The following is a 14735-nucleotide window of genomic DNA, read 5'->3' as shown; positions in this document are numbered from 1 at the left end:
TTTCAGAGTTTTGCTATACAAACAGAAATGTTTAGATATACAAAGCAAATGCTATACCCCCAAACACAACCACCATATTACATGCTTGGGATGATCTATTGGCAAGAAATCCATTATTCTGAATGGCAACTTGTGCAGTCCCTCTAGAACAGCCCAGGCCAACTTCCTCCAGTGTAAGGGCCAGACAGGTGATATAAAGGCCACACCCTATGATGCAAATTGATCTATAAAACTAAGAAATCAGCCATATCTGGCTCGCTGCCATATTTTTGCCACCTCTGTTCTAGAATATGCCAATCTCATCTTAGAGTGCATTGTTCTTTAATAGTTGTCTTCTATTTAACAATTACCTTTTTTTAAGGGAGTACATCAAATATGAATCAAACAAGTACAAGAAACCCAATATCACTCACCTGGATTACAGTTAACAGTTGAGCAAATCATTAACCAGACTTATGCATTATCATTAAAACAACTTAGGAAAACTATCTTTCAAACTTGTACATCATGTTTATTTTATTGTATCATGATAACAATTCTTCCCCATGATCAAGGCATAATTAATGTGAATCCTCTTAACTAAAGTAATCCAAAATCTTGTGAAGTCATCCAACATATTGTGAAGTCATCCAACATCTTGTGAAGTCATCCAAGATACTTGTGAAGTCATCCAAGATATTGATCATTAATAAAACTGCATTACAAACGTTTACAGAAATTGGATGAGAAATAGTGTCCCTAGATCTAACAAGCTCGGATAATCTGATTAACAAATATAGATCATTATTGTATAGAAATTTGTTATTGATGATCTTATATGCTTATTTACCAAAGAGGAGCAAAATCAAATATTATCAAATTCATCCAACATCTTTTCTGTATAAAGTCATTTAAAACGTTTTATTAGATTCACTAGAAATGTAGTTAATTGTTGTCATATCATTAATATGCATTAGTTTCACTCGTGTTCATACTTATCCAAAATCCAAGTCTGATCACAAACAGACGAGAAATATGGACTCCATAATGGTACAAGTTCCATGTGGAAAACACACAACAGTAGAGCCATAACATAAGCTGACTTTGCCTTATGACTAATGATGAAATAAGATGCATCTTATTTCGAAACAAACGCTGCCAATAAGACAAGCAATATTTTTCTGTTTCTTCAAATAATTGTCTGAACAACTGCAAATGTGCTTCATTTCTTTTAAGCTTGTTATGAAACATCCATGCACAAGAAAAGATCAACTTTTTTAAAATTTGATTTATGCTCATACGCAACATAACTGGTAAAGAAAAGAATTGAATAGACTGATGACGTTATAAAGTCTTTCTTTACAAATTTCCAATATAGCTACCATATACTCTAATTTATCAAAAACAAAGTCCAACTGCAAACTGCACAAACCCAGATCTGCTATTGCATCATGCTCTAACAGATCTGGGTCTATGCAGTTTGTTAGGAGTAATCAGTAGAACAAACAGAATAGATCCTGACCTGCTGGTACATTATGCAACAGTAGATCAGGTCTAAATTGTTTGCAATTAGACTGGACTTGTGACTATATATGGCAATAAAACAGTTTTAATATTTATAAAAGCACAAAGGATACGTTGCAGCTAGACTGTGTTTGTCGAGCCCTCCTTTTGTTTTGTGAGAATTAAAAAAGTTTAACACTGATCTTATTCTAAAACATTTTAACAGTGACCTTATTCTTGGGTGTGGATGGATGGATGGAAGTATGGACAGGCACATCGATGCCAGACTGACAGCCAGATTTAGCTTCCACCAAGGTGAGCTCGACAACAATAAAAAAGTTACTTTTGAAAAAACTTGTAGATTATATGAGGATTTTATAACACAATTAAAAGTTATCACAAAATCTTAAGACTGTTAGAAATGATAATCATGCTTTGATATTATGTGTAATGTATGATCCAAGAGTATGACACTGACAGTATATTAAAACTACAAATTTTGTGGTACTAAACAATAATTAGAACAATATTTTTCATATATTTATGTACAAATAATAAAGACATCTACATCTTTGTCACATAAAAAAGGCTGTCAATACAAAGGAGATAAAAATTTACACACACATACACGCTTTTGACCACATAAACATGTAATGTTTATGCATTGTAGGCTTTCACTGCATCACTTTCACTTCTTATGTCCTGCTATGTTTATAATGCACCGTATTATTATTATACTTATATTTCCTTTCAAAGTGAAAAGCTGAGAGGTCTGCATGTCAATCCCATGATCAAAGAATTACTGTTCAATGTGTGATTGTTGTTGTTGTTGTTGTGGGGTTTAACGTCATTTTTCAGCACACGATAGGCTATACATGGCGGCCAGTATTAACGGTGGAGGAAGAACCCGGGAAAACCCCGGAAAGAACCACCGACCCACGAGAAGCTACTGGCAAGCTTTCTCACATACCCACACTGGCTGAATCCAAGAATCGAACCAGCGCAGACAGAGATGAGATGGCAGTAATCCATAACGGACAGCGCTTTAGACCACTCAGCCACTCGGGGCCCCTGTTCAATGTGTGACACTGACCATAAGGTTGAATGGCTCAGCATGCATGTTGTATAATTTATTGTTTTAGCATCAACATGACTGGTCTAAGGTATGAAGAAAATCCATCCTTTGGTTTAGGTTTGGTTTGGTTTGGATGCCATTTATCAGCACATGACAGGCTATACATGGTAGCCTGTACATCTGGTGGAGGAAGAACCCAGGAAAACCCCTGGAAGAAGCACTAACACACAGAAAGCTACTGTCCAGCTTTTTCACATACCAACGTCGGCCGAGTCTGAGACTCGAACCCATATGGACAGAGGAAAGATGTCAGTGGTCTGTGAAGATGAGTGCCTTCATCCATTTGTCCACTCAAGTCACATTTGGCTGAGGAAATATTTAACCAAACGAAACACTTTTAATCAAAACAATAATACAAAGTATCACTGTTACCTTAACTCCAACCTCAATGGGGTCAGTGTGTATTTAAACAACTGAAATGTGTTAGCTTTGTAATGATTCATCCAAATATGAAGAAAATATGTCATGAGGTTTGGAAATATAACAAATGAAAAGCTTCAACCAATATCTTTACACAAAGTTTCTATGAATGTGACCTTGAATCCAAAATCAAAGAGGAATGCAAACATACTGCTGAATGATGTATCATGGCTTCATAATGATTCATTTGGATTATGAAGAAAATTCTTCAAGGGGTTTGGAACAAATCAAAAGAAAAAACCAAATCCTTAAATGTGTAATTGAAGTCTTCTAGCTTCATAATGCCAATTTCAATGACAATCTATCTGGGGCTTTAGGATACATCTGTAAATGAAAATAAACTGGAACCAAAACCACCTCAACACAGATTTCTTGACTGTGATACTGAATCAAAATACACAGTGAGCCTGTCATCAAAAGAAACTAATGATTATCTGGAGTTTTAAGAAAATCCTAAGGGGTTCAGAAAATAAAATGAAATGATGAAAATAACATGTCACAGTCTTAGTGTCATAATATTGATTATGATGAGTCTCTCAATAAGTTTAGGAAATATTTGCAAATGAAAAAAACTTGAACCAAAATCTGGATGCAAACCTTCTATGTCTGGGAACCTGACTCTGAGGCAAAAGGAACGAGCCTGCATGTCCTAGTGTGAATTATCTTCACTTCATAATTATTCATACCATGATAAGAATCAAAGTGTCTAGGATATATAAGCAAATGAAAAACTTGAACCAAAATCTTAATCAACTGTTATGACACAGCTGGAAGTGGATAAATGTCTACAACGTTAATCAGTGAACTGATGCAGGCTCAATAAAAACAAATAACTGTTTCTGACCTTGCTCAACTGGCATTAATTGATATTGATTGCAAATTAAGTCAAAACCTTCTTGTAAAAGGACTCTATGACTGAAGAACATATTTTAGTTCACTTAGCACTATGAAATAGGAATGTAATTTGGGATTGTTTGAAGATCAATCAATACATCCTGAAATTCTATAAATCTATGATAATAAAACATCTCTAATTAGAACTAACACAGACCTCAGAGAGCAAGTTCACAGGTTAAAAAATCCATGTATTTTTGTATATATTAATACTGAATATATGTGATACCTTGTTTGAAGTACATGTGTAAGCCTTTTTTTCAGGAGTTTTTGTGCTTTTCTTTTAAAACATGCACCATTTTTATGTGAAAAAAAGCAAGATACAAGATCACCCCTCTGAAATGTGGCATCCAAGTGTAATGTTTATCACTGATTTGGAAGAGAATTTGTGAGAAACCTTTACAACTGTTTTTAACCAAAGAGATGTTTCTTCCTCCTATAACCTCTGAATGTGTCAACTGCCTACTCACTGTAAATTAACAGGTATTCGGACCTTTCATATGAAAAATTATTTGCTGTCCATGAAGGTTGTTGCAAATAACTTGTTTGGTCTCAATTAGTTTGTCTCATGGTTGTGTAATGGTTCAATTAAACAATTTCACAAAATATCAGGCATTTAAATGATGGGAGAGAAAAAATTCTGAAATGGTCAGGGGCCCATGAAATCCCCTTATGAAGTATAGTACGCTGGTAGGGGTCCAGCCCCCCCAAGCAAAAATGACTGCTATGACCAGCAGAGAAGAGCAAGGGTACCATTATGGGACTGATGCTCTTGTGGCATAGATAATTTCCATTAATGCAATACATGACCTTTTCTTCTTTTTAACTGCCTAGTGCTCAAACCATCTTTGATATTTATCAACAGTACCAAGAGTTTCAAAGCAGCTGCTCTGGCAGCCATAATGGACGAGAGATCAGCATGATTTCCTTTACAAACAAAATCCAATGTGAATACGATCACAGATTCAGAAGCAGCAACAATATTTTTGGTGGTTATGGTGGCCATAATGATGTCAGATCAGCACTTTTTTATTTTGGACAAACAAAACAACAGAAGTGGTCTTCAGGTGAAAAATGCAAGTGATATGACTTTCTGTACAAGAGAATTAATGAAAAAAATTAGAGTTGCTAGTGTGGCCACACTGGATGTCAGATCTGCACCATTTTCATTGAGACCAACTGGATGTCAGATTTTTGTGTGAAAACACCAGAATAATATGACCAACTGTTGAGGAGGAGTAGTAATAGTACTGAATGTCGGAGTAACCCCATTTTCATTTACCTTTGGATAAATTTGTGTGTAAAGTTTCATGGTAATCCTCCAAGTAGTTTAGGAGGAACAGCAATAACAAGCATGTGCTAACAGATGGACAATTTACAATTTCTTCTTTAAAATAGGAAAATGGGACCTGAGAGGACGTGATAAAACTTTTATAATGTATAACATGAAGTTACAATATTTATTCTTTTAAAACAGTTATGATTACATACATAATGGATTCAATAGTACATAAATTTGTTTTTACCGATTTCTTTTCACAAAGTACTCAGCAATATGGACTCCAGTGATGGGAAACAAGTTAAACATGTACATTAAGTACCAATAAAATGTCTGAATGTAAGGTTGCTTCATTACAAAATAACATATTTGGATAAGTGATATAGACTAACCAGTTCATTTATGACATTGGTTTCTACAATAATACAACAATTAGGAAAATGATTCCATAATAGCTAATTGTTCACACATTATTAATCTTTAACATTATGCTGTTTTTTTTTACATCAAGTGTGTACTTATTAGTTGAAGCACCATTTTATACACCATAAAGCATAATTAAGTTTACAATGTACATAGTACATATAAAAAGTAATTAATTTTAATTAAAAATTACAAGCATTACTTTCATACACATACCTGTCTATAACATACCTGCAGTTACCAACATATAGTCAGATCAGATGAGCAAAAATAAACAATCACATATTTTTCAAATGCAGCTATTATATACACATGCATGTCCACACCTATTCTGTAATACAATTAATTTGCACTTTATTTTTAAAGTTGTGTACATATAAAACATAAGATCTATAAATATATCAAACACGATATTTGCACAAAGTACATTCAGTATGCAGACTGTACAATATATTCTGAAGAAAACACGAATTAGGACTAGAATAAATATATCTTATCTTTAAACTGTCTATTTTAAGAGATGGAAGCTATTGTGTATCCCTCCTCCAAAAAATTAAAAACTATTAAAGCCAACAGAGTGGCTGATCCCCACCCACAAAATAGACTGTAGCTGTTACAAATGTAAAATGAATATAATTTTACCTCAAATGACTTTGACCTGTATTGATTTGACCTGACATCAATGTACATAATGGAAGTCAAGATCTTAACTCATTACCTTGAGGTCAGAATTTCTCACCCCCATGAAAAGAAGATCTCTCCAGGCTATGCAGCTGTGTGTGTGTGTGTGTGTGTGAGAGAGAGAGAATGAATCCCATGGAATATGATGTCTCACCTGTTCGACTGTGGCATTCAAAGTCAAAGCAAGAAATGTTGGTCACTGTGGTGCTTAATATAAATACACCCATCAAATTTCATAAATGTACATATGAAAAATTACTGTAATTGGTCAAGTATGAAAATGTCAGTGATCTACATTTGCCTGCGATGAATAAGCACCCTTCAAGGCAAATATAGCCTTCAAGTTTCCTACTTGTATCTATGCAACAGTGTCTGAGAAAATTACATAAAAGATAACACTTCCCATAATTGCTGCAGCTTGAAAGTAGGCTACTTTGACCTACTTTTGTCCCTGTTGAGTAGAGTACCCACCAAGACACATCCATCAAGTCTGATACTACATACAAGAGTGTCAAAGAAATGAAGCAAAAAATCCTTATAATAGCTAGCATATTATAAGATCACTATACCTATTTTTGACCACTGAGAGTAGTATCCTCCAAGACAAAAGCAGCCATCAAATTTCATGACTATATACCCATCAAATTTCATGACTGGATATATACATACCAGAAAAACTAAATGCAAAAAATTTCCACAATGATAACTATGACAATGCTCACCATGTCTCACCAATATTTAGCAGGCAAGACCGAATTGTAATTTTAGCGCCAGAAATCTTGACATTAGATTTATCAGCCCCCAAAACTGATTAGGAGCTGATGCTGTTTTAAGTGTGGTATAACTATGAAGTAAGACGAATACTGACTCATGAAATTGAATTACTATGCAGAAACCATGAATGCATTTATTGTTTTGTGACCAGAACATTTAATCTACCAATCAATGACACAGTATTGAGCTGCCCTTCATCAAAAACTATGCGCTACCAAGTTGATGAATATCAGCCAGGAAAACTTGAGGAAAAGGATTCAAAACCAATGTTCCAAATCTTTCATCAATGGTCTTCATAATCGTTAGGGAGGTAATCTCTGCCAGATTAGATATTAAGTTTGATTAAAAATGGATCCAGGAAACTTAACATATCAAGTGAAAACCCAATTTTTTAAAAAATTTCAGCTCTGTTATTTTTTATCTTTCACCTCCTGGCCCCAGAATCAAATGAAGCTGCTCCTGACCAACTCTAATTACCTGGACTTGGGCCCCAGCAGTGTCAAATATAATATGATTGGCCTCTATCATTAGCAAGGCATGAACATGAGACTTTGGAAGACAAAATACAAGAGAGAACTAAAGTTATACTGCAGGAACCAAATTGTCTACATAAAGATGAAACGGTTAATAACAGAACTGCTGTATCTGCCCCTCCCCCCCCCCTTCCCAAAAAGAGTGTGACATTTCATTCATCTTTTAATATGTAAAATTAAACATAAAAAAATCCAAAAGGACTCAGATACAATCCTGGCATTTGCTAGTTTATCATCTGGATAAATAATAACTCAGTCAACATGTACGTCAAAGAATATTCCTGTCAAAACGGGGCTAGATTATGGACAAATAGTCTTTTATAAATGTTAGGTAATGCCATACTTTTGTATTTTTAAATCCCATGAAATAAATATGGGTGACAAGAGTAAAAGTAAGAGAATCGCAAAGGGCACTGCGCTGATATAAATGCAAGGTCTATAACTCTATTAGAAATGAAGTACTGTGGTCTCCTAGTTAATGGCACACCCTGACCAGCAGCCACCCCTTTAACGCATCATGCAACCAGCATATTAGTTATTAGTGAAATTAACTGTAAAATGTACTTCTAACATGTGGCCAAATATTGGAATTAATAGATAGAAATCTCACTAATATTTTTGGATTTCTAAATTCAAGACATTGCCATTTGTACCATCATGCTGATAAAGCATGCAACTTTAATCCAAATAAAAACATAAGAAATCCAATTATCAGTATGTTCTTTAGATCTTAGGTTCTGATAATTTTTTAGCCACTGTCCATTACTAGCAAAAATTAGCAAGATGACCTCTGAGAAGTACAGTATTGGTCAGTTAAAATTAGTGTGACCTCCAGTCACCATAAAGTAAAAATGGTATGTTAGCTGGTGTTGTCTCTTCTAGATTACAAAATCTGAAAGGTAACAGATTAAAACACGTTGGTTACTTGTAAAAGTCACTTCCGAAGTAAACAGATCATTTCATGAAACTATAAAACTGCCAAGGAATAGGCTGTTTCAAAAAGAGCTGAACATGTTCATATATTCTCAGTTTAGAAGTGAAGAGAGACAGCAATCTGACCAAATGAAAGCAAAAAGAAGACCTTTTGAAAGATTCATAAAAACATCATCAGCTATACATCTTACATCAGTAGGTAAATGGAATGGATGGACAATGACAACTGCAGCCAGATGTATGAACTGATTTTACTGAAGAGATGGTTTTGAACCAAAACTGATGATTATTCATAATCATTTTAAATAACATACTTACAAGTTTTACCACACTGATTTTTCATTAAATTAAATTAATATAATAAAATGAGTTATGTCTATCATACTTTATATGTAATTATTACTCTAATTTTTGTGATCCCCACATAGAAAGGCCACCCCTCTAACATGGCCACTTTCCTGCTGCCGAAAGGGAGACCACTGTAAAAGAGACAAAATCCAATAAAGGATATGACCAGAAGCCAGTATTCACACCAAATGCCATCACAGTATGTTGAATACTTCCAGACCTAGACTGCTTACCAGAAACAGCTTTAAGACAAAACCTTTAAAAACACATGCATGAGACACCTTCTATCTACATGGTACCGAATTATACCAAGCAGTTGCAGAACTTTGCAGGATACACAAAGTGTGAACAGACAGACAGACAGACAGATGGAAAATGTGTTTAATAGGTTTTGTACATCTCAATGCAAAACCCTAAAGAACTTTGACAAGAGAATCCATCTCTTTGGGAACAATGATAAAAGTACAAAAATCTGTCTTAACAACCATAACACAAGACAAAAAATAAACAAAAAAATTTGAAAAAAAAATATGTCCAAAACTTGCTGCCTTTGTGTCATATATAGTTTTGGAAAGCCTAATATTATAACATTATGTGCACATATAAACACTGATTAAAATAAGAAACATAATTGTTCTTCTATCTTACAATTCTAAAACACTAATGAATTGCAGTATATACTTGTCTACAAGCAGAGTCCATCTGCAAACAACACAAGACTTTGATCTGCCACTGCATAATGCCCTAGCAGATCAGGGTCTCTGTTGGTCATTCTACTGATTACTCCTAACAAATTGCATAGACCCGGATCTGTGGGTGCTTTATGTAATGGCAGATATGGGTCTGTGCAGTTTGCAGTTTGGCTCAACTTAAAAGACAGTATAAACAGTAATAATAATCCTGTACAGTCAACAACACTTCTGCTCATTTAGAAGAACCCTTGCAAGGGCATGAAAGTTGGTTTCACCAATATGTGTAGAAAAACCAAATTAATTCAACTATATATTAGATTTAAGTGTTTCTGGTGAATTCAATCTAGTTCAATTATATCTTATAAGGAAAAGTCATCTTTCTTAGCGTATGACCCATGATAGAATATATTAACATGTACTCTTACCAGCATCCAGCATAATACAAACAGTATTAGTTGTTGTTGTAGGCTTAAACGCCATTTTTCAGCACATGATAGGCTATACATGGCAGCCAGTATTAACAGTGGAGGAAGAACCCGGGAAATCCCCAGAAAGAACCACTGACCCTCGAAAAGCTACTGGCAAGCTTTCTCACATACATGGCAGTGATCCATAACGGAGAGCGCTTTAGACCACTTGGCCACTCGCGGCCCCACAAACAGTATTAGAACACCAACATAATACAAACAGTATTAGAACACCAACATAATACAAACAGTATTAGAACACCAGAAAATGTGTTGCTCATGCTGATCTTATAGTTTGTGGTAAATAACAATTACATTGAAATTTTGTATTAAGCCAGTAAACAGACCTATTTCTGTAAGAAGAAAAATGTATCTGAATTTTTATAAATTTGAAGTTTATACTAATAGTAAAGTTTTCCTTGCTTTTTCAAGTTGGTGCAATATTACATTTGTGCCAAGTCCTTCTGAGACCAATTATTTAGTATTCATCATTCACTATACACCCCTCGAGGTACTGCACAATTGACACCTATGAAAATGATTTCAAGTTTCAAGTTCACTGGTGCTAATATAGACCTTCTGGTATTTATGACATGCGCAATATTTTGTTAAAGCTTTAGAAAATGAGTACTTATTATTCATGAGTGTGAATGTTACCAATCAGTTTAGATGCAATAAAGTGCCTTTTATTACTGCTGTGTCCAACCTGCTGCCTTCTCAATGTGCATCCCAATGCCATGTAGGCAGCCCTTTTGAAAATATGCATTCTAATATGCTTTTGTTGTTGTTGTTGTTCTAGAGTTTAACACCATTTTTCAGCACAAGATAGGCTATACATGGCGGCCAGTATAACTGGTGGAGGAAGAACCCTGGAAAACCCAGGGATGAACCACCGACCCACGAGAAGCTACTGGCAGGCTATCCCACATACCCACGCTAGCCGAGCCTTGGACTCGAACCCATGCAGAGGTGAGATGGCAGTGATCCAGAACGGTGAGCGCTTTAGACCACTTGGCCACTCGGGGCCCCAATTAATATGCAACATTAGTGAGAAGGACCTAATCTTTCCCATGTGACCTTAAGAATTTTATCTGTTTTGGAAACTCCTATTTATGTGTTGCTGTTTACCTGTCAGAAAAATAATACTGAGTCAGTTTTGCTATAGTTTTAGAATGCAAACAAACAATATAGCCAAGATTTCATACCAGTTTAAAAATAAGTGTACTGTACTATATTACTGTACTATCTTCAAAACTTAATTGCAACAGTGATTGCTTCTTTAAAGTCCTCTGCCAAGAAAAAAAATCCATCACATATGACATGACAAGTGAAAAAATGTTTACACAAGTTTCCTCACGTAAGACATGACAAGTGAAAAAATGTATACACAAGTTTGTAAACACTGATTTTCAACATCCTATTTATAAAAGATGAGCTAACTATAGCATAAAAGTTAAACTTTATTTTTAGCTACGATATAATTTAAAAAGTAATAACCAGAAATAACATTAATGATACAAGGCAACTTTCAGCCCATACAAGCGCAACAGCTCCATCAAATTTTGATTTTAAAAAAAAATGTAAAAACTAATCTTGATAAATAAGTTGCAGAATAAATTTGGTTTCAATCCAACAAGTTTTTTTAAAGTCATCTTCAAAATATTTTAACCAAAAACTAAATTTATAATGCATGACACAGATAACAATGTATGCTCCGGCCACAGAATGTAGCAGAAGTATAATGTTATCAGTGCAGCGAGAAAAAGTCATCATCACAAATTGCCATTTTTAAAAAATGTAAATGAGTGAAAGGCAAAGAAAAAGATTCCATTGTCTCACTTAAAGCAGGAATATAAAGTCTAGTAATAACTCCCATCTGCCTAAGGCATTTTACAAACAAAAAAGGAAAAAAGGTTCTATGAACCAATGTGAAACAAAAAATGCTACTAAGCTAGTTAAGTGCATGTCCAAGGCTGATACCAATTATAGTGTGAAGAAATAAGACACATGTGAGAAAGCAGTACAATCCAATGGCAAAAGACATGGTCTGAACAGATCACAGTATGACAGTTATCCACAAGATCAATGTATCAATTTTTATTTCCCTGACTGGACGTGAATAAAGGTGCAGTTGTGTACACTGGCAGGCCTTGCAAATTGTCAAATCCTGTAAGTGTAGACTGTGATACTTGTACATTTCCCATTGGACCAGTAACCGGGAACTGACTAATCTGAGGCGAATCCAGTTGCTTCAGATCTGTTGGATTGATGTTCTGAGCCGTCATGGTGAACCTAACACCAGCTGGGGTTGATTGAGTCTGAAGAAAAGACACTGGGAATCCATTGGGGAAATTCAGTGGGACTTCTGGTCGAGGTGACCACCCTACATTAGTTGGTAGTAAACCAGAAGTCCCCATGGACACAACAGATGATTGTCCCTTATTGTTTTGAGTCAGACGAATTTGTTGCTGCTGCTGTTGTTGTGATAACTGTTGCTGTGTCAACTGGAGGGGAATTTGTGACTGGGGTAATGGTGGCCTATGATGTTGGTTGGTCAACTGAGACAACTGCTGTTGGCTTAACTGCAAGTGCTGAGATAATTGCTGAATAATCTGTTGCTGTGTCAATTGAAGAGTGTCATGGTAACCAGATGTATTGAGACTCTGATTGTTTGTAGCTAAGCTTGAAACTGAAGAATTCAGGGAAGATTTATTATACAAATTCCTCGGACCCCCAAAGGGCTGCACTAAATGTGAATGGTCCAAATGAATATTCCCTACTTGTGATGGCAATCCAATATTTCTATTGACAGATGCCTGATTGTGATTTGTGCTCAAAGATGTCAAAGTCTGACCTTGAATGACTGACTGCTGACCTTGAGAAAGCACTCGCTGTTGGGACTGTCCTTGAACTTCACCCTGACCCAAGTGAGCTTGAGGTATACGACCCTGAAGTACTGATGGAGAAGAGATGAGATGGGACTGAGAAAAGTTCATATTTGGAGACTGGTTAATGTAACCACTTTGAATATATGAGAGGGCTGATGTTGCTTGTGATACCAACCCAATCTCTGATGTTGATAAACTTCTGGCTATTGCTCGAATGCTCTCCTGGGCATCAATACTATTGGACTGTTGTTCGTTAAGGTTTGAATCTGGATGGATACCCTGACTCAATATCTCCTCCGCAATCTGTTTGGTTAGTTCATCAGCTTCTTCCAGAATGGGAGGAAGGTTAGAATTTGAGTTCATCGGGAAATTTTCCAATGAGTCCTTGACACGTTTTATCTCATTAGAAGCCATAAGCAATGACTTCTCCAACTCCTCAACTTCTTCCTTTGTTGGTTCAAAGTCTCCATTTTTACCTGCAAGTTTACAGACCAGCATATTAACCACAGATTATATCAAACAATGAAGTCTGAAAATAAGCAATTAAGAACAGTACCGTGAACAGCAAATTATATGTTCACCCCCATATTTATTAGTCCTCTATGTACAACCTCATATGGCATGATAGATTTTGGAGATTACCTACCAATGTGTCTCAATGAATTCAACCTATGGTCACGGTATAAAGTCTTGAACTAAACTTAATGTGCAGAAATCAGCATTTCCTAAGTAGATTTGCCTTGACTGTAATCCCTGACCTTCAGACCCCAGAATATACTGGTTTCTTTATTACCTTAAGTGTACAACATCCACAAAGTTTGGACCCAAACTTACTCTAGAACAATAGTTATTCCGCCAAATCAATTTTTCTGAGACACAGTGACCGGACCGCTGACCTTTTCACTTCAAAATCAACAGCTCTCTTCCACATCTTAAGTGCAATTCCTCCACAAACTTTAGTAAAGGTACACAGCAAACCACTCATTTGTTCTTTGAGTCAACGTTAATTTGACCCATGACCATTTCAACGACAAACCAACACACCTATTTCTTACCAAATGTACAAGTCATCCATAAAGTTTATTAACCGTAGATGGTTACCCTAAGTATCAGCTATTAACAAAGTTTGGTAACTGGAGAAGATAAGCTTTATTATTTTTCTCTTAAACCTATCATGCTCTAACATCAGAGACAACATCTCATCACAATCTGATGTGACAATGGTCTTCATAAATTCTACACAAATAAGAAAACAGATTTTGGCCAAACAATCTACGTGACCCATCAGATCACACCAGCACATGGATTGGTGATATAAATATGTTTAGGACAAGCACCTAAATGATACATACATCAATTGCACCTCAAATGACTGTAAAGTTCACAACCTTCAAAAACTCTGGTAAGAACCCAATAAATACTCAGCCAATCAAATGAAAACTCATCTCAATATATGTGTGGGTTTTGCTAAACACAACTCATCTGATAATCTTGTATACCAAGTTTCAACAAAATCAGACCAAAGGTTTGGGGATTTCTGCATCTGGTAACAAGCTCAGACAATATGATGTAAGATCACTTCATTAATATGCATGAATCTCACTTATTATAGAACTCATGTGAGATCTTAATGAGACAATATTTCAAGTTTGATTAAAAAAATGCGTCACAAATATGGTCTCCATATTGAAAATAAACTTAGTCAATTTGATGTGAGATGTGTGGAACTTGCCCCCGTCTAACTCTTCTTGATGGGATAAATTTATATTCCAAGTTTGATGTATCA

The 14735-nt window shown here is 35.4% G+C and overlaps 1 protein-coding gene across 2 annotated transcripts in view; it reads right to left on the bottom strand.

Annotated features, from left to right (window-relative positions):
• Window positions 1-490: 490 nt before the first annotated feature.
• The window catches only part of LOC149791657 (uncharacterized), a 54228-nt gene continuing 39983 nt past the window's right edge, over window positions 491-14735 (bottom strand). For both annotated transcript variants that reach the window (XM_089970211.1, XM_089970212.1), the window contains exon 11: window positions 491-13425. In XM_089970211.1, the coding sequence (XP_089826337.1) occupies window positions 12152-13425 (1274 nt within the window). In that variant the 3' untranslated portion in view covers window positions 491-12151. The remainder of the gene's footprint in view (window positions 13426-14735) is intronic.

The sequence above is a fragment of the Sinohyriopsis cumingii genome, chromosome 9 (genome assembly GCF_028554795.1).
Source record: "Sinohyriopsis cumingii isolate HCF-2022 chromosome 9, ASM2855479v2, whole genome shotgun sequence".
NCBI lineage: Eukaryota > Metazoa > Mollusca > Bivalvia > Unionida > Unionidae > Sinohyriopsis > Sinohyriopsis cumingii.
This window is presented reverse-complemented; position numbering and strand designations above follow the sequence as displayed.